Here is a 19,750-nt window from a genome sequence, read left to right as displayed (position 1 = left end):
ATCATAGAAGTCCTGTCTCTGGAGCTGGTCCTGAAAAAGGGAGTGGATACAATTCTGGACATATACATCATCCAGGATGCTAGAATTGAGCCTCCATAACCCCCGACCAATGTCCGAGCGGTTAGAGGCTCCCATACAAAAAAATAACGCCAGGTGATCAGAATATGGGACGACTCTCTCGCTCATCCCACTAACAGTCTCCGAGGGACTCACAAAAGCCATATCGATCCTGCTGTGTCTGTCAGCACAGGAGTAGGTGTACTTAGGTGTCCTACAATCCAGGGTGAATACATCACATAGATCGGCCTGTGATATGATGCTCTTTAGGACTTTGGAGTCTCTGACCACTGCTCTGCCCGAGGACCTGTCACCTGATGTCATGGTAACATTGAAATCACCCGCCATTATCACAGGGATAGAGGTAAAAAGATACTGCTTCACCTCATTGAACAGCTGGATTCTCTCTGTCACTGTCTGTGGGCCATAGATGTTGATCAGCCGGAGCCGCCTACCATGGATGGTCACCTCTAGCACCAGGCACCTCCCCATAGCGACCTCCGTCAGCCTGTGCACCGTCACGTCTGTGGTGTTAAACAGTATGGCGACCCCGGCGTACGGCTCCACAGCCAGTGACCAGTAAGAAGGACCAGACCGCCACTCACGCTCAGCCTCACGGAGATGCCCCAAGGTGGTCAGACGGGTCTCCTGCAGGAAGATGACATCAGCGTCCAGATATCTCAGGTGGTCATACACGGCGTGTCTGGTCCTTCTTACTTTAATGCTGTTGACGTTGCTGGAAGCAACTTTTAGAGAGAACCCAGCCATTACAACGATAAAGAGCAGAGCAGTGACCCCCATCATCATGTGTCAGAGTCATCCTCCCCCTGTCTACCACCTGTCTCCATGTCTGACTCTACAGCGGTATCTTCAGGAGGGGGCTTCTTTTTAGTTGGGGGGTCCCCTATGTCCACCTCACACTCATTGTCAATACGTTCCAGCTCTCGCTCATAATCCCCATCTGACTCTGACAGAGCATCAAACCGGTTGCCAAGGACCATGACCCCAGTATCACCACTGGACTTCCTCCTGGTCTTAGGTTCCGCACCGTACTCCTCAGGCTTACGGGAGGATTTATCTTTTTTCTTTCTTTTTTTCTTCTTTACCTCCTCATAATCACCAGGTGCTACAGAGGTGGCTGCCTGAGGCTGCTCCTGGATGACAACCTCCATACTCCCCTGAGTGCTCCCTGACCGCTGAGGTTCTTGAGCAGTTTTACCTGAGCCCTGTTGTACTTCCCGCCTAGTCAGAATTTGTCCTGACAGCATGGCCTCCTCCTCTAAGGCGTCTGCCTCCTGGACTATCTCATCATCTGAGAAGTCTCTAGCAATGTTATGCCAGGCCTCCGGGCAATCCTTGTGTGGGTGGCCCATCTCACCACATAGATTACACTTGACCTTCTCACAGCTGGCACTGAGATGGCCGACCTCCCCGCACAGATTACATTTTACCACTGTACATATTTTAGCCACATGCCCGATCTTACCACATCTGAAGCACTTCCGTGGCTGCCCTGGGTAGAAACAGACGCCTTTCTCTCTACCAATGAAGAAGGAGTTAGGGAGGTGTAGGGTGATGTTATTGTACTGTCTCAGCTTTACTAGAACCTTCCACCCTCCAGTCCAGATACCGTCGGCGTCTCTATTCTTGGTGAGGTCAGACACAAGATCACAATGGCGCCTGAGCCACACTAGAATGTCCTGGGGAGGAACCGACTCGTTCCAAAAGATGATATTCACCACTACGGTACCTGGCCTGGATATGGGGACAAACGTGAATTTACACCAGCCATCGGTGTCCCCGAACCGGGGGAGTTTATCCCAGAACCTATCCAGACTAGACATGAGCTTGAAGCTGACATCATAGCCCTGTCTGTCTGGAAGGTTTATGACCGCCAGGATGTCATCTGGGGAGAACCCCATTTGGCCGCACAGGAGATCCCGGACCACAAACCTCCTATCCGGGAGATCTTCCTTAGCGCCTCTGATCTTAAAGCGCACCACGTTCCTCCTCTTAAACGCCTGCCCTGAGTAGTGTGCGCCAGAGGTGAAGGAGGGAGCGCCGCGGCTCCAGGCGTTTTTAGGAGGCTCCTGACGGGGCTCACTCTGGGTATTGGGCGGAGGGTCTGAAGTAGAGGGACCTGACTCATCTGGGGGGCTCGATGTTAAAGGGGGGAAGTCACACACATCATCCTGTACAACCCCCTGCCCCCCACCCACCGGTGGCTGCACCTCCCAGATAGACTGAGGGTCCCCTCCATCCCCCAACCCCTCAGCCACATCAATACGTCCAGCAATGTCCCCAGTCTCTGTCACTACAGCACAATTCTGGGTCACCGCATCACCATGATGCATGGATGGAAGTCCACTGTCTTGCTGCACAGTCTCTGCTGGGACCTGTGGTACTACAGCATTTTTATTCAGGCCTGCTGCGGGGATCTGCGGCTGCTCTTGTGTCTGTCCCTTCTGAAATGAGAAACTTGCAGGTTTCAATACTTGGGGTGACACTTTGTGGGGTGCATCAAGTCCTGCTTGTGCTGCAGGGGCCTGGGGTCCAGGGTTACAGCTCGGCTTCTGCTGGGCAAAGCGCTCCCTGTTCTTATAGGACTCGGCCAGGGGTCCCATCCTCTCCAGAACACAGTCCATGTCCCTCACCACCACCGCCAGCTCCTTACTTAGCGCCTGCAGCTTAGCATTATACAGGGCGCTGCTCTCAGGGTGCGCCGTCCTCAGGCTGTACATACAGTCTATCTGCATCTGCAGCATCTGCTTGTGGTGACTTAGCTCCCCCATCCTCCTTACCAGTGCCGGGATCTCCTCCGCCATCTGCAGCTCAGGTGCACGTGTGCTCTCCTTCAGCTGCCGTGCTGGTCGCTGTAGTCCTCCAGGCTGCCTGGGTGTAACCATCTCCTGGCTTGGCTTCTCAGGTTTGCTGCCTGTAATGGCCGGGCCTGAGACTGAGGCTGGATCACTCTGTGCAGAGACACATAGCGGCTTTGCTGCTGACCTGGTGCGGCCTGTAGCGGCCATGCTGGACACAACCTCTCTCTGCTGCAGGTTTTCTTGCAGGGTCTGTCTCTCCAGAGATCTTCTCCGCTGTCTGGGTGCAGGAGTGGGGGGCTGTGCACCTGCTGCCTGACCTGTACTCAGCTGCTTCATTATCTGTGCTCCATGCTGTCCGGGCTGGGATCTGGCTTCACTTTCACTCACTTTCTTTTCTTCTTTCTTCATAACATTAACGTCACTCACAAACTGACTGCTGCTCTGCTGGCGGCTAACTCTGGGATTTACATCCCCATCAGAAGTATTAAGGGAGTTTTCTCCCGGTGTAGGCCTGGAAGCCTGGGCCTTGCTTGGGGAAGTTCCCCACCCAGGGTGGCCCCGCCCTGGGCTGTCTCCAGGCATCAGGAGACTCAGGAGCACAGCTCACACACAACCTCCCAGCAAGGGGGCAGTATTATAGTAGTTATATTCTTGTACATAGGGGGCAGTATTATAGTAGTTATATTCTTGTACATAGGGGGCAGTATTATAGTAGTTATATTCCTGTACATAGGGGGCAGTATTATAGTAGTTATATTCCTGTACATAGGGGCAGTATTATAGTAGTTATATTCTCGTACATAGGGGGCAGTATTATAGTAGTTATATTCCTGTACATAGGAGGCAGTATTATAGTAGTTATATTCTTGTACATATGGGGCAGTATTATAGTAGTTATATTCCTGTACATAGGGGGCAGTATTATAGTAGTTATATTCTTGTACATAGGGGGCAGTATTATAGTAGTTATATTCCTGTACATAGGGGGCAGTATTATAGTAGTTATATTCCTGTACATAGGGGACAGTATTATAGTAGTTATATTCCTGTACATAGGGGGCAGTATTATAGTAGTTATATTCTTGTACATAGGGGGCAGTATTATAGTAGTTATATTCTTGTACATAGGGGGCAGTATTATAGTATTCACTTGGCTTAGAAACATGTTGGCCTTTTTTCTTAGACAGCAGTGAGCTCAGACGAGTCAGGTTATTACGTTCTTGACGCACTAATCTTCATGTTGCGATACAATCACCCTGGGGGTTTATATTTAGGACAGTGCTTATTTGGGGCAGGTTCTTGGAGTGCTCTGACCAGTTTGGCCACTTACCGCCTTTATTTTTGGAGTTCTCCTTTCATCCTCCCCTATATATGTGATCATACTCTCTATTTAGGCGGATTCCTCTCATTCCTCTGTGTAGGTGAGGATGTAGCTATGGAGGACACATCCGCCCTCCCTGGAGGTATCTAGATCCTTGGTCTCCGATGCTCCAGGTGACGGCAGGGGTCGGTGTGTGGAAGTAAATAATCACAGGACAGTAAACTCCTCATCAATCATTAGCCACATCCAGAGGTTATTCATCCATCAAAAACAAGTGGAGTGGGGGCTAAACACGACACAGTGTCCCAGAGCCACATAAACAATCATAGAAGACTCGGCCTTGGCCACGTTCACTGACATCTCTGCTGTCTGTCACTGAATGCAAATAATATTCTGCTGCTACTAACACCAACCATAAAGATATGATCATACCTCTCTCCGGGGACAATACATAACACTGGCTTCAGAGAGCACAGAGCACAGCAGTGTGAGGACATCCCCCAGTACAATCCTGAAATATAAATCCATATATCACAGTCCTGCTGCTACTAACACCAAATACAAACATCTGATTATACATGTCTCCGGGGGACAATACATAACTCTGGCTTCAGAGAGCACAGGGCACAGCAGTGTGAGGTCTGATTACACATCTCTCCAGGGACAATACATAACACTGATTTTAGAGAGCACAGAGCACAGCAGTGTGAGGTATGATTACACATCTCTCTATGTACAATGCATAACACTGGCTGCAGAGAGCACAGAGCACAGCAGTGTGAGGTCTGATTACACATCTCTCCAGGGACAATACATAACACTGGCTGCAGAGAGCACAGAGCACAGGAGTGTGAGGTCTGATTACACATCTCTCCAGGGACAATACATAACACTGGCTGCAGAGAGCACAGCAGTGTGAGGTCTGATTACACATCTCTCCAGGTACAGTACATGACACTGGCTGCAGAGAGCACAGATCACAGCAGTGTGAGGTCTGATTACACATCTCTCCAGGGACAATACCAAACACTGGCTGCAGAGAGCACAAAGCACAGCAGTGTGAGGTCTGATTACACATTTCTCCAGGGACAATGCATAACACTGGCTACAGAGAGCACAGAGTACAGCAGTGTGAGGTCTGATTACACATCTCTCCAGGGACAATACATAACACTGGCTGCAGAGAGCACAGAGCACAGCAGTGTGAGGTCTGATTACACATCTCTCCAGGGACAATGCATAACACTGGCTGCAGAGAGCACAGGGTACAGCAGTGTGAGGACACTCCCCTAGCACAATCCTGGAACATAAATCCCTATATCACAGTCCTGTTGCTACTAACAACATACACAAAGGTCTGATTACAAATCTCTCCAGGGACAATGCATAACACTGGCTGCAGAGAGCACAGAGCACAGCAGTGTGAGGTCTGATTACACATCTCTCCAGGGACAATACATAACACTGGCTGCAGAGAGCACAGAGCACAGCAGTGTGAGGTCTGATTACACATCTCTCCAGGGACAATACATAACACAGGCTGCAGAGAGCACAGAGCACAGCAGTGTGAGGTCTGATTACACATCTCTCCAGGGACAGTACATAACACTGGCTGCAGTCTGTATGGTCACACCTGCTGACAGGTTCCTTTTAAGTTTGTTTTAGAGGTGCACAGGAGGATTTATAGGGGATCTGTTTAACTTCTCTTCTGACAACTCCATAAATGTGGCTGTCAGGTGACCTGTACAGATCTGATCAGACCATGATGCATAATGACCCCCTATTTGTAGAGAAGGGTCAGATGACAGCGTAGTGACTTCTGACCAGAGCGGGGGAAATCTGTGACATGCTCTGTGATCAGGGGAACCCTGGGAGTCTTTGTTGTATGGACGTGAGGTTATAGGGATGATGTGTCCCGTATGGAGGATGTCAGAGGGTCCAGAAAACTGATTCCATGCCTGGAAATGGAGCAGCAGCGTCTCTAATGGATGAAGGGTCCGGGCTCCAAATCCTCAAACTTTGTCCTGTTTGTCAGGTGATTGGCTCCTGGTGTGGGCCGGTCCTCCCCTCCCCGGCCCGAAGACATCTACATATTACATAGAGCAATTATCATGTAGTGTCTGTACCCGAGGACTCACATCGACTCCTGATCTGCTGCGAGGATGGTGAAGTGTCAGCAGGAGGGGGCTGATCTGCCCGATCTGCCCGATCTACTCATATTCTATGTCAATGGGAAGAAGGTAAAATTAAAAAAAAACACTATTGACAGTTTTGGTTTTAATGTTTTGTCAATTTTTTTTAATTACATGATTTACGTTTATGTTTTTTTTTTTTCCTTTTTTTTTTGTCATTCAGGATTTTGTTTTAGGATTTTTCCAAAACATTTTTTGGAATTTTGATCTATTTTTGAACTCTTTCTTAAAGGGAACACTAAACGACTAGTTCGCCTTCCCCTTTTGAAAATTGCCTCTTTTATGTGAAATCTTACACTTTTCTTACCCAAAATATGGCAAATATGACTCTTCTCAGACCGGTTTTCACATGAGATGAGTCAACTTTAGTGGTTGCAGGAGGAGGGTCACTTCAGAAGTCCCTATCTCCTGTACTATAGCACCTAGAAACATGCTTTTTGTGTAATATCAAAGATACAAATCTTACAGATCACCCAAGGATTAAGGTTTTGTGGGCTACAGAACTGGACATGTATCTCTGGTTCTGTAGCTCACAAAGCCATAAGCCTGGTGTGATCTGAAAGATAAGATTATTATCTTTAATATGACACAAATCCATGTTTCTAGGTACTACAGAAGAGAAGTCAGGGGCTTCTGAAGTAACACTACTCCTGCAAACATTAAACTTGACTCATCTCGTGAAATTCAGGTGAGAAGAGTCATATTTGTCTGAATTTGGAGGATATTTTTTATAGTTAAACGGGTGAAATTTCACATGAAAGAAGGAATCCTAGAAAGGACATTTCATACCCGACCTGAGGGGCTCGGAGTTTAGTGGGGTAAAATCTGATGACAGGTTCCCTTTGATAACATGATATTGATATAATGCATCTCAATATATACAGTTGATTTTTACATTTTGGAGTAATTAATATTTTTTTGCCCTTTTTTGCAAATTTTTAAGTAAATTCAAATTCTGGGGTAAATTGTTGTAATTTATTGGCAGAAGGTTTGTATAAAGTTATATAAGGATCCTATATTATCTATTATATTAGTGTAGTATTATATGTACGGTAATATATATATTAGTTTAATATAAAGAAATATAGGAAAACATAGATATATATGTAATGATTTATAGTAAATGGCTTCTTTATAGAACTGATCTAAGTGGTCCCTGCTGGAGCGGACCCCCCTATTCAGCACTCGTGCATAGGGACCGCTGTGACACCTCTGCAGCATGACCTGTGACCCCGGAGGGTGTATGACCGGCAGGTCACACTGTGTCAGTGCAGGCAGTAGATTATGTCTATATTGAAACATTGTAACAAACAGAAGCAGTAAGTAGCATTAGATCTGTCTGTAACCTTGGACTGTCTCCATTCATTGACAGCAAGCAGAAATCCTCAGCTAGTGGGAAGTATATAAGTAGATGCAGTAAATGTTGTGGGTCGTATGGTCAGAAGGTGGAATACTTCATGCCCACATGCTGCCCGGTACTCCATACTCTGTATTACATGGGGGGCTTCACACATTATATAACTATTGCCCCTCAGTCCATACAAAGCTTTTGATTTTTGACTGTTCTTCTGCACTTGCACTAGGGGCGCATCCTCACACTTCTGTGCTCTTAGCTCTCTGCATTGAGCTGCTTTAAATCCCCCTTTCCTTTAAGTGACTTCTGCAGGATTCATCCAAAAGCTTGTTTACAGCAGGGAAGGATAGAATAGCTCATTTCACAGAGCACAGCAGTGTGAGGACACCCCCCCCCATAGGATTATCTTCCTATAAATCCAGATTTCACAGTCCTGCTGCTACTAACAATGTACACATGTCTTGTCTGTGCGGTGACATCATCGCCTGTACATGATGATTGCAGTGTATCTGTGATGTCATCACATTGTACTGGGGTAACCAGGTGCAGCCCTTAAAGGGGAAGTTCCCATATTACTGCTGTACAGTACAGTACAATGGATGTTGTGACTGCTCATCCTATGATATATGTTCCTTCCAGTAAATCTCCGCCGCCTTGTGTAACCGCAGTAATCCGCATTATATCCACCGGCCTCATGAGTCAGGCTCCTCGCTGCTGCTGCCGCTTTTGCTTTGGTCAGGAAGGAGAAGTTCACAGTGAACTCAGGCGACTTGTAACAAGTCTAAATGTCAGCATTAAAGGGATGAAGAGAGGAAGGAAGGTGTAAAGGACAATGCAGATCTCACCCTCAATGTCTGATCTGTAGTGTCTTTAAAAAACACAAAATCTTTCCCGTTTTTCTTACCTCTGCCCCGCGTCACGGGCAGCTATGAGATTGTCACGGATTTTGTCCCGGTGCTGTGTCCGCATAGTAAATACTTTGAAAGACTGAACTCACAGTGCAGAAAGGCTTCTACGGACATCTGGAGGGAACCCTTTTCAGAGAAGTGTCGGGCTTAGCGGAGAGAGCAGGGACCACGTCATCAGGTCAGATCAGTATCTGTCCATATATGGTCACTGCATCTCCTAGGGTTCCCCAGAGCAGACATCGGGAGGGAATCCTTTTCAGAGAAGTGTCGGCTTAGCGGAGAGCAGGGACCACGTCATCAGCTCAGATCAGCATCTGTCCATATATGGTCTCCTAGGGATTCCCCAGACACAAGCTCTTTATTTAATTAAATTACATAAAGTTTTGCCCAGGCTGAGAATTGAACCTGGGACCATCTGCACTGCAGACAGGAGCCTTAACTAACTGAGCTATAAGCCCAGTGATACAGAGCTGGGGATTTCTGGTAACTAAGACATGTTATCTGCCATTTACACTGTGACACAGACTAATGCCCTGATATATAGAGAGGGATCTTCTCAGGGGTTATTATTGTAATTATTGAGACTATTATTATTATTATTATAAATTATATTATTTTTATTATTATGGAGATGATTATTAATAATAGTAAAAATAATAATAATCATATCAATAATCATATCAATAATAATAATAGTAATCTCCATAATAATAATAATAAGTCTCAATAATTACAATAATCTCTGAGAAGATCCCTCCCTATATACCAAGGCATTAAATCTGCGTCACAGTGTAACAATAGTCATAGTTCTTAGTTACCAAAATTCTACACCTACTTAATCACAGAGGTCATGGCTCAGTTGGTTGGGGCGCTGTGACATTATTATACATGGACACTGCAGGTTCTGGGTTCAAATCCCAATGAGGATAATTTTTTTTTTTTTTATTGAGATGATTTTTATTATTATAATATGGCTAAAATTTGGGGTGTGGCCAGGCAGTGATTGGGGGTGTGGCTTAGGGGGATCGCTACGCGTGCCGCCATTTTGTCCCTCTTTCACAAATGTTGGGAGGTATGAATACATAACACTGGCTGCACAGAGCACAGCAGCGTGAGGATAATCCACCAGTACAATCCTGGAATACAAATCCATATATCACAGTCCTGCAGCTACTAACAACATACACAAAGATCTGATTTACACATCTCTCCAGGGACAATACACAACACTGACTGCGGTGTATATGGTCACACCTGGTTCCCTTTAAAGATGCAATAGCACAGGGCTCAGGACGGTAGAGCCCAGTTCTGCTCACATCCAGCCCACAGATATCACTTTGCAGCAGCAGTAAAGCGCATTGCTAGATCTCCTCCAGCTCCTGGCAGCCTGGAGACATTGGTGTTCTGTGGATCTTAAAGTGACAGGATCCACTAAGTGCTGAGCACAGGACACGTGCTTGATGCCTCTCATACTGGACTGATGGAGGAGGTGTCATTCCTAGACAGGTGACAGACTCCTCAGAGCCCCGGGGAGGCTGTAAAATTGTGACAGGTCGACAGGGCGTAAGCAGAATAATCTGTCACATTTACAGACGAGATCACATGATGCGGAACATAACCCCACAGACCATGAGGTCGGCGCCGAGACTGTTCTGTAATCTGACGTTTTATAACTATAAAGTTACATAAAGCAGAACTCCGCTTATATTTACTCATTATATTTACTAATGTTGTGTAACTCATCAACACGTCTAGAGGTGCACTCACAATTCTGCTAACTATCCTCTTAGCTATCAGGATACAGACCTTATACTAACAGCCAGTTAAAGGGAACCTGTCAGTAGGTTCGACCCCGCAGACTTCAGCAAGTGTTAGGTATTGTCCCCGGAGAGATGTGTAATCAGACCGATGTGTATGTTGTTAGTAGCAGCAGGACTGTGATATATGGTTTTATATTCCGGGATAGTACTGGGAATGTGCCCTCACACTGCTGTGCCCTGTGCTCTCTGCAGCCAGTGTTATATAGTGTCTCTGGAGAGATGTGTAATCAGACTGCTGTGTATGTTGTTAGTAGCAGCGGGATTGTGATGTATGGTTTTATATTACAGGATTGTACTGGGAGTATTACCTCACACTGCTGTGCTCTGTGCAGCCAGCGCAAAGTCCCTTTCTCACACATGCATACCTCCCAACATTTGTGAAAGGGAAAGAGGGACAAAATGGCGGCACGCCCCCAATCACTCCCTGGCCACGCCCCAAATTTTAGCCATATTATAATAATAAAAATCATCTCAATAAAAAAAAAAAAAATTTTCCTCATTGGGATTAGAACCCAGAACTTGCAGCGTCCATGTACAATAATAACACAGCGCCTCAACCCACTGAGCTATAATCTCTGTGATTAACAAGTGGAGAATTTTGGTAACTAAGAACTATGACTACTGTTACACTGTGACAGATTTAATGCCTTGGTATATAGGGAGGGATCTTCTCAGAGATTATTGTAATTATTGAGACTATTATTATTATTATTGAGATGATTATTATTATTATTATTATTGAGATGATTATTATTATTTTTACTATTATTAATAATCGTCTCCATAATAATAAAAATAATAAAATTTATAATAATAATAATAGTTTCAATAATTAACATAAATAATCTCTGAGAAGATCCCTCTCTATATATTAGTGCAGTAAATCTCAGACTGGCCAAAACTTTATTTAATTTAATTATATAAAGAGCTTGTGTCTGGGGAAGCCCTGGAGACCATATATGGACAGATACTGATCTGACCTGATGACGTGGTCCCTGCTCTCCACTAAGCCGACACTTCTCTGAAAAGGATTCCCTGCCCGATGTCTGCTCTGGGGAACCCTAGGAGATGCAGTGACCATATATGGACAGATACTGATCTGAGCTGATGACGTGGTCCCTGCTCTCTCTGGCTGAGCCGACACTTCTCTGAAAAGGATTCCCTGCCCGATGTCTGCTCTGGGGAACCCTAGGAGATGCAGTGACCATATATGGACTGATGCTGATCAGACCTGATGATGTGGTCCCTGCTCTCCGCTAACCCGACACTTCTCTGAAAAGGATTCCCTGCCCGATGTCTGCTCTGGGGAACCCTAGGAGATGCAGTGACCATATATGGACAGATGCTGATCTGACCTGATGACGTGGTCCCTGCTCTCCGCTAACCCGACACTTCTCTGAAAAGGATTCCCTGCCCGATGTCTGCTCTGGGGAACCCTAGGAGATGCAGTGACCATATATGGACAGATACTGATCTGAAGCTGATGACGTGGTCCCTGCTCTCCGCTAAGCAACACTTCTCTGAAAAGGATTCCCTCCCGATGTCTGCTCTGGGGAACCCTAGGAGATGCAGTGACTATATATGGACAGATACTGATCTGACCTGATGACGTGGTCCCTGCTCTCTCTGCTAAGCCGACACTTCTCTGAAAAGGATTCCCTGCCCGATGTCTGCTCTGGGGAAGCCTAGGAGATGCAGTGACCATATATGGACAGATGCTGATCTGTCCTGATGACGTGGTCCCTGCTCTCCGCTAAGCCCGACACTTCTCTGAAAAGGATTCCCTCCCGATGTCTGCTCTGGGGAACCCTAGGAGATGCAGTGACCATATATGGACAGATGCTGATCTGACCTGATGACGTGGTCCCTGCTCTCCGCTAACCCGACACTTCTCTGAAAAGGATTCCCTGCCCGATGTCTGCTCTGGGGAACCCTAGGAGATGCAGTGACCATATATGGACAGATACTGATCTGAAGCTGATGACGTGGTCCCTGCTCTCCGCTAAGCAACACTTCTCTGAAAAGGATTCCCTCCCGATGTCTGCTCTGGGGAACCCTAGGAGATGCAGTGACTATATATGGACAGATACTGATCTGACCTGATGACGTGGTCCCTGCTCTCTCTGCTAAGCCGACACTTCTCTGAAAAGGATTCCCTGCCCGATGTCTGCTCTGGGGAAGCCTAGGAGATGCAGTGACCATATATGGACAGATGCTGATCTGTCCTGATGACGTGGTCCCTGCTCTCCGCTAAGCCCGACACTTCTCTGAAAAGGATTCCCTCCCGATGTCTGTAGAAGCCATTCTGTACTGTGAGTTCAGGCTTTCAAAGTATTTACTATGCGGACACAGCGCCGGGACACAGCGGGACCTGGGGGGAAAATCCGTGACAATCTCATAGCTGCCCGTGACACGGGGCAGGGGTACGAAAAACGGGACTTTCCCGGCAAAATCGGGACGGTTGGGAGCTATGCACATGTATGCTATGCCCGGGCTGGGACCCAGGTGTAGCACACAGCCGTCTGGAGAAGGGGAGAGGGGACCACTCCTCACCCGTCCCCTCTCCATAGTGAGCCGTGCAGTGACACACTTGTACTCATGGCTGGCATACAGCAGCCATGTATTTTGTGAAAGTGGCCTTAGGGCTTATTCACATGGCCGTCTGCGGGGACGTACATGCGGCCGCAAATTTGCGGCCCCATAGATGGCAATAACGGCGCGGCGTGGACTTGCTCTATCTGTCGCCGTGTGTGCGGCCGTGAGCCGCTGTTTTCTATGGAGGGAGGAGGGGCCACCTCCTGCTCCTCTCCAGCACACGGCGGGCATACCGCGTGTGTATGTACCCTTAGGTATTGTCCCTGGGGAGATGGGTAATCAGAACTTTGTGCATGTTGTTGGTATTGCAGATGCAGGATTTCTGGTTCCCGTTCTGCATAAATCTGGCGCACAGTCCGACTGAACACCGGAACATCCCCCTTCAGGGCAGAAATTTGTATTGCATGAAGAATAGTGGGTCAGACACTTCTTAAATACCTGTGCAAGCAGCCAGCACCTTAAAGAATGTGCAAAGTCTGACAGAATAGCGGTGCATGGAGCTTAGTAAATGAGCCCCATTGTACAATATTTTATTACTAATCTGCAATACTGCATGTGACCAGCAGGCGGCGTCTAGCCAATTCTTATAATGTATTTATATACTACTCTGGACAGGGGTTATACAGAGTATATATTATATTAATATTTTGGGATTGACTAAATTTTTTTCCCCTTGTTAGTTTTCTTTTTATGTTTTTTTCTTTTTCTTTTTTTTTTGCAGGTCATTGAAAAAAATGCAGATCCTAAAATGACTTTGTTGACTTATCTCCGGAGGAAATGTATCCATGTTGTGTGTATGACATCACAAGGGAGGATCTCTGTGATTACAACTAAGATATTCCCACTAATATGCAAATTACAGGCCCCTCCCACTATGAAATTCTATGATTATATCATATTAAATTCACTAAGGGCCCGATTCGCGTTTTCCCGACGTGTTACCCGAATACTTCCGATTTGCGCCGATTTCCCCTGAATTGCCCCGGGATTTTGGCGCACGTGATCGGATTTTGGCGCATCGGTGCCGGCATGCGCGCAACGGAAATCGGGGGGCGTGGCCGAACGAAATCCACCGCAGAGAACGCGCCGCTGGATCGCGAACGGACCGGGTAAGTAAATCTGCGCTGAAGTCCGCTGAAATGCACTCAAGTTCACCCGCCTATTCCTGGTGAAGGTAAGTGCAAGCTCCGCGACACTTTTTGTCTTTTAAATGCGGCGGTTTTTCCGAATCCATCGGGTTTTCGTTCGGCCACGCCCCCCGATTTCTGTCACGTGCATGCTAGCGCCGATACGCCAAAATCCGATCGCGTGCGCCAAAATCCCGGGGCAATACAGGGAAAATCGGCGCAAATCGGAAATATTCGGGTAACACCTCAGGAAAACCTGAATCGGGCCCTTAGTAAATGACCCCCATTGTGTGTGAAGCTTGATACTAAGTTGCGATATCAGAGAAGCCCCTTAATAGCTTTTATGTTCCTCTCCGCTCTCCTGTGCGGGGATTCTAGGGTTTCTACATTATGAATTCTTAAGAGCTTTTAGGGGGATCTCTAAATTTTTAAGGGGATGTCACTTAATGGTCTATATTCTCAATAGATTAAATAATAGGAGATTGGTGATCCCCTTTAATATTGATGACTTGGACAACAGCAATAAAAGGGGTTCCGAAACTGATACCGCCACCAAATTAGTGGATACCTGGATTCTACTTACAGTAGCTTACACGTTACACTTACATGCTACGTAAGGGGTTAAATGTGTAATATAACATGCGCTGCGTCCTTTGTTATCAGTTTTTGCTTGATCTTGTTATCCCCTTAACCTTATTGCCTCCACCAGTGGGGTTAGCAGGCACCAAGCTGGGCTGCGGCGAGGGGGGCTGCGGCGCCTGCACCGTGATGGTCTCCAGATACTGCGTGTTCCAGGAGAAGATCCTGTATCCTTCCAGATGAGGCTGAGATAAGCAGCCAGAGGTCTCCTCCTAATTTCATTTTGTCCTCATGTTCATAATTGTGGCTCATGTTGCTTTAAGGCAAATATCCAGACTCCTCCCCTTGATTCAGGCTCCTCCCCCTATCATCTGATCATCTGATTTTCTCCCTAATGCTGTGTTATATAGTAGTAGTTTATACATAGACTGTGATGGATGAGGCTGATATTTAGAGCCCTGAGGTGTCAGAATTTAATTTTGTTATGGAGTTAAAAAAATTTCCAGACTCCTCCCCTTTCGTGAGGCTCCTCGACCTCGACCATACGGCAACCATGAGATTTTATTAGTATTTTGTAGTTGATACTCATTCTGTGATAATATATCAGCTCTCCATTCCCTGCCCTGGGGCTGTGATAAAGCAGAGAGGTAGTGTAAAGTATGGGGGAGAAGCCGTTAAGTGAGTCAGCGTGATTCACATCCAGCTTTTCGCAGGCCCTGAATGGCATATGATATAACCCAGGACTTGCACTTTAGTATGTAGAGGTGTCAGTACATCTACCACCAGGATGAAGGATCGTAAAACAAGCACACTGACATACTGGGGTGCGTCTGCCAGGATCATCTTTTAAAATGATGTTATTGAGTCTTAGGGGCTCTGTGCTCAATAGATGTTAATGGAGCCTGGAGCCCCAAGGGCTAATTTGCATAATTTTTAAAGCCTTTTTTTCTTAAAATCAAGGGCATAGGAAGCCTAAAGAAGAGCGGATCCTGCCAGAGGTGTCAGTGTGCTTGGTGTACATTCCTTCATCCTGGTGATAGATGTCCTTTAATGTAGTCTATTGCAATCTGTCAGTGAACCAGGAGGATCAGGCTGAACTGTCCTATAGATTCTTGTTGCCTTGTACAGTAAGGATCCTATACCCAGTCCGTGTAGACATTATGCAGTGAACGCTTGCCTCGCTCCCATCTGCTCTCTGCATGAGGCGTCTGTCACCACGGTGGAGGGGATCGGGAGCACGAAAACCAGGCTCCACCCCATTCAGGTAAGGATCGGTGACCCCATAATAACGACACATCGGTGACCCCATAATAAAGATAAGAAAGAAACCTATAAAAAAAGTTGCCAAATAGAAGTCACCATAGACCTGTAGTCGTAGTCGTAGTCATGACCTTCTCTCTCAACTGCCAATTTTTAGGAAAGAATAGCGAAGAGTCACGGGTCACAGTGCGGGTTCTGTACGCCCGGGATCGTCATGTCTCTGTACGCCTTAATGCGTAACACCCCACAGCCCAGCATGGAGGACATCGAAGACGCCTTCCAAGGTGACAGCCATATCCGCAGCACAGAGGAATTAAGCTGAATGTGTTCTGTTGGCAACATTGACTCGTCCTCCAGGACCTCCAGCAGCACAGAGTATTTAAGGAAATGCATAGACTGTTAGTGTGGTTTCTATAAGAAAGTAGATGGGATCTAACATCAGACTCTTCTCCCGACAGGAAATCTTTGTCGCTGTACGGGGTATCGGCCCATTCTGCAGGGATTCAGTACTTTCACCAAAGTGAGTAACTCAGGGATTTGGAGACAAGATTTGGGGTGCACTGGGGAAAAGGGGTAGAGTTTGGGATTTTTTCTTATTGGCTGAAAGATAAAGGAAAACTGCCCCCTCCCGCTCTGACTACGACTACAAGAATAATAAGCATCTCTGTTTAATCTACGGCCCTTCCCGTTATAATGTTGTTTCCAAAGCTTAACATCCCTGTAAGTCCTGTGTATTATATCACATCTTTATATAACCCTCAGGAAGGATGTTGTGGCGGGAAAACCAAGAACGGCTGCTGCACGGATACAAAAGAGGAGAACCAGGTAACATCTAGTCAGTGCTGTATTATATTGTATGAACCAAATAGCTGCGCCATAGCGTGCTCACATAAAAGCGCCATAAGGTGCTCACAGAACAACTCCATGCAGTGCACAGATAACAGTGCTATACAGTGCCTCAAAAACAATACCAAAAAGTGGTTAAACAGGTATAACCATACAGATCTGTGCACCTGGGGGCGTGTCCTGACACTGCTGTGCTCTGTGCAGCCAGCATTAGATATTGTCCCTGGAAAGAGGTGTAATGATATCTATGTGTATAATATTAGTAGCAGCAGGACTGTGAAATATGCTTTCATATTCCTGGATTGTAAGGGGGTGGGGGTGGGGGCGTGTCCTGACACTGCTGTGCTCTGTGCAGCCAGCATTAGATATTGTCCCTGGAAAGATGTGTAATGATATCTATGTGTATAATATTAGTAGCAGCAGGACTGTGAAACATGCATTCATATTCCAGGATTCTAGCTCCTGTGGGGTGTGTCCTCACACTGCTGTGCTCTGTCCTCACTACATTGCGAGGATTATTTAGGGGCCAAAAATATTGTGTACGTATTTTAGGTATAAATGAGATTCTGCTTCTTGTATTTCTTACAGATTCTGCCATCCTCAACTTTATTTGACCCATCAGAGTTCAGACCCCTGGATCCAACACAGGAACCCATCTTTCCTCCAGAGTTACTGGTAGGTGCCCGGTATGGCGGTATATTCTCCACCTCCATGGATCATTCCACTTCATTTAGTGAACAAACCATCCTCTGCTCCAGTAGCGGATATAGAGATAGAATTATATTGATTGTGGAGATAATTGTATGTATGGAATATCTTCAGGCTTTACAGCAGCTGCCTGACACCAGCCACTCACTAAGTTTATTGTCTCTTCTCGATCTCCTCTGCTCAGTATCAGATTTGTAAGATTAATGTTACAAGTGATTGTTCTCATCTATTCTCTGCACAGCTGTACAAGAACGCACCACAAAGGCAGCTGATTTTTAAAGGGGAAGGCGTCACCTGGTATCAGCCGTCCAACCTTAATGAGCTGCTAGACCTGAAGAGTCAGTATCCGAACGCTAAACTGGTGGTGGGGAACACAGAAGTGGGTGAGTAACTGGACAATGGGCTGAGTATAGCCAGGGTGACCGAGTGCAACTCTGGAGTATAATACAGGATGTAACTCTGGATCAGTACAGAATAAGTAATGTCATGTATGTACACAGTGACTGCACCAGCAGCAGAATAGTGAGTGCAGCTCTGGAGTATAATACAGGAGGTAACTCAGGATCAGTACAGGATAAGTAATGTCATGTATGTACACAGTGACTGCACCAGCAGCAGAATAGTGAGTGCAGCTCTGGAGTATAATACATGATGTAACTCAGGATCAGTACAGGATAAGTAATGTCATGTATGTACAAAGTGACTGCACCAGCAGCAGAATAGTGAGTGCAGCTCTGGAGTATAACACAGGATGTATCTCAGGATCAGTACAGGATAAGTAATGTCATGTATGTACACAGTGACTGCACCAGCAGCAGAATAGTGAGTGTAGCTCTGGCGTATAATACAGGATGTAACTCAGGATCAGTACAGGATAAGTAATGTCATGTATGTACACAGTGACTGCAGCAGCAGCAGAATAGTGAGTGTAGCTCTGGCGTATAATACAGGATGTAACTCAGGATCAGTACAGGATAAGTAATGTTATGTATGTACAAAGTGACTGCACCAGCAGCAGAATAGTGAGTGCAGCTCTGGGGTATAATACAGGATGTAACTCAGGATCAGTACAGGATAAGTAATGTCATGTATGTACACAGTGACTGCACCAGCAGCAGAATAGTGAGTGCAGCTCTGGTGTATAATACAGGATGTAACTCAGGATCAGTACAGGATAAGTAATGTCATGTATGTACACAGTGACTGCACCAGCAGCAGAATAGTGAGTGCAGCTCTGGGGTATAATACAGGATGTAACTCAGGATCAGTACAGGATAAGTAATGTCATGTATGTACACAGTGACTGCACCAGCAGCAGAATAGTGAGTGCAGCTCTGGGTATAATACAGGATGTAACTCAGGATCAGTACAGGATAAGTAATGTCATGTATGTACACAGTGACTGCACCAGCAGCAGAATAGTGAGTGCAGCTCTGGGGTATAATACAGGATGTAACTCAGGATCAGTACAGGATAAGTAATGTCATGTATGTACACAGTGACTGCACCAGCAGCAGAATAGTGAGTGTAGCTCTGGGGTATAATACAGGATGTAACTCAGGATCAGTACAGGATAAGTAATGTCATGTATGTACACAGTGACTGCACCAGCAGCAGAATAGTGAGTGCAGCTCTGGAGTATAATCCAGGATGTAACTCAGGATCAGTACAGGATAAGTAATGTCATGTATGTACACAGTGACTGCACCAGCAGCAGAACAGTGAGTGCAGCTCTGGAGTATAATACAGGATGTAACTCAGGATCTGTACAGGATAAGTAATGTCATGTATGTACACAGTGACTGCACCAGCAGCAGAATAGAGAGTGCAGCTCTGGGGTATAATACAGGATGTAACTCAGGATCAGTACAGGATAAGTAATGTCATGTATGTACACAGCAGAATAGTGAGTGCAGCTCTGGAGTATAATACAGGATGTAACTCAGGATCTGTACAGGATAAGTAATGTCATGTATGTACACAGTGACTGCACCAGCAGCAGAATAGTGAGTGCAGCTCTGGAGTATAATACAGGATGTAACTCAGGATCAGTACAGGATAAGTAATGTCATGTATGTGCACAGTGACTGCACCAGCAGCAGAATAGTGAGTGCAGCTCTGGGGTATAATACAGGATGTAACTCAGGATCAGTACAGGGTA

General features: G+C 46.2%; 1 protein-coding gene across 4 annotated transcripts in view; it reads left to right on the top strand.

Annotated features, from left to right (window-relative positions):
* The window catches only part of XDH (xanthine dehydrogenase), an 81,547-nt gene that overhangs the window by 32,239 nt on the left and 29,558 nt on the right, over positions 1–19,750 (top strand). For 3 of the 4 annotated variants that reach the window (XM_072139991.1, XM_072139989.1, XM_072139990.1), the window contains 8 exons: positions 13,791–13,848; positions 14,906–15,002; positions 15,931–16,039; positions 16,193–16,319; positions 16,494–16,555; positions 16,798–16,860; positions 17,470–17,556; positions 17,831–17,972. In XM_072139991.1, coding sequence (XP_071996092.1) covers positions 13,791–13,848; positions 14,906–15,002; positions 15,931–16,039; positions 16,193–16,319; positions 16,494–16,555; positions 16,798–16,860; positions 17,470–17,556; positions 17,831–17,972 — 745 coding nt within the window. Of the gene's footprint in view, positions 1–6,235; positions 6,441–13,790; positions 13,849–14,905; positions 15,003–15,930; positions 16,040–16,192; positions 16,320–16,493; positions 16,556–16,797; positions 16,861–17,469; positions 17,557–17,830; positions 17,973–19,750 lie in introns of all 4 variants that reach the window. The other variant, XM_072139988.1, reaches the window with a different exon arrangement.

This window comes from Engystomops pustulosus, chromosome 3 (genome assembly GCF_040894005.1).
Source record: "Engystomops pustulosus chromosome 3, aEngPut4.maternal, whole genome shotgun sequence".
In the NCBI taxonomy this organism is placed as follows: Eukaryota; Metazoa; Chordata; class Amphibia; order Anura; family Leptodactylidae; genus Engystomops; species Engystomops pustulosus.
The sequence above is the reverse complement of the archived record's forward strand: the minus strand, read 5'-3'. Positions and strand labels throughout refer to the sequence as shown.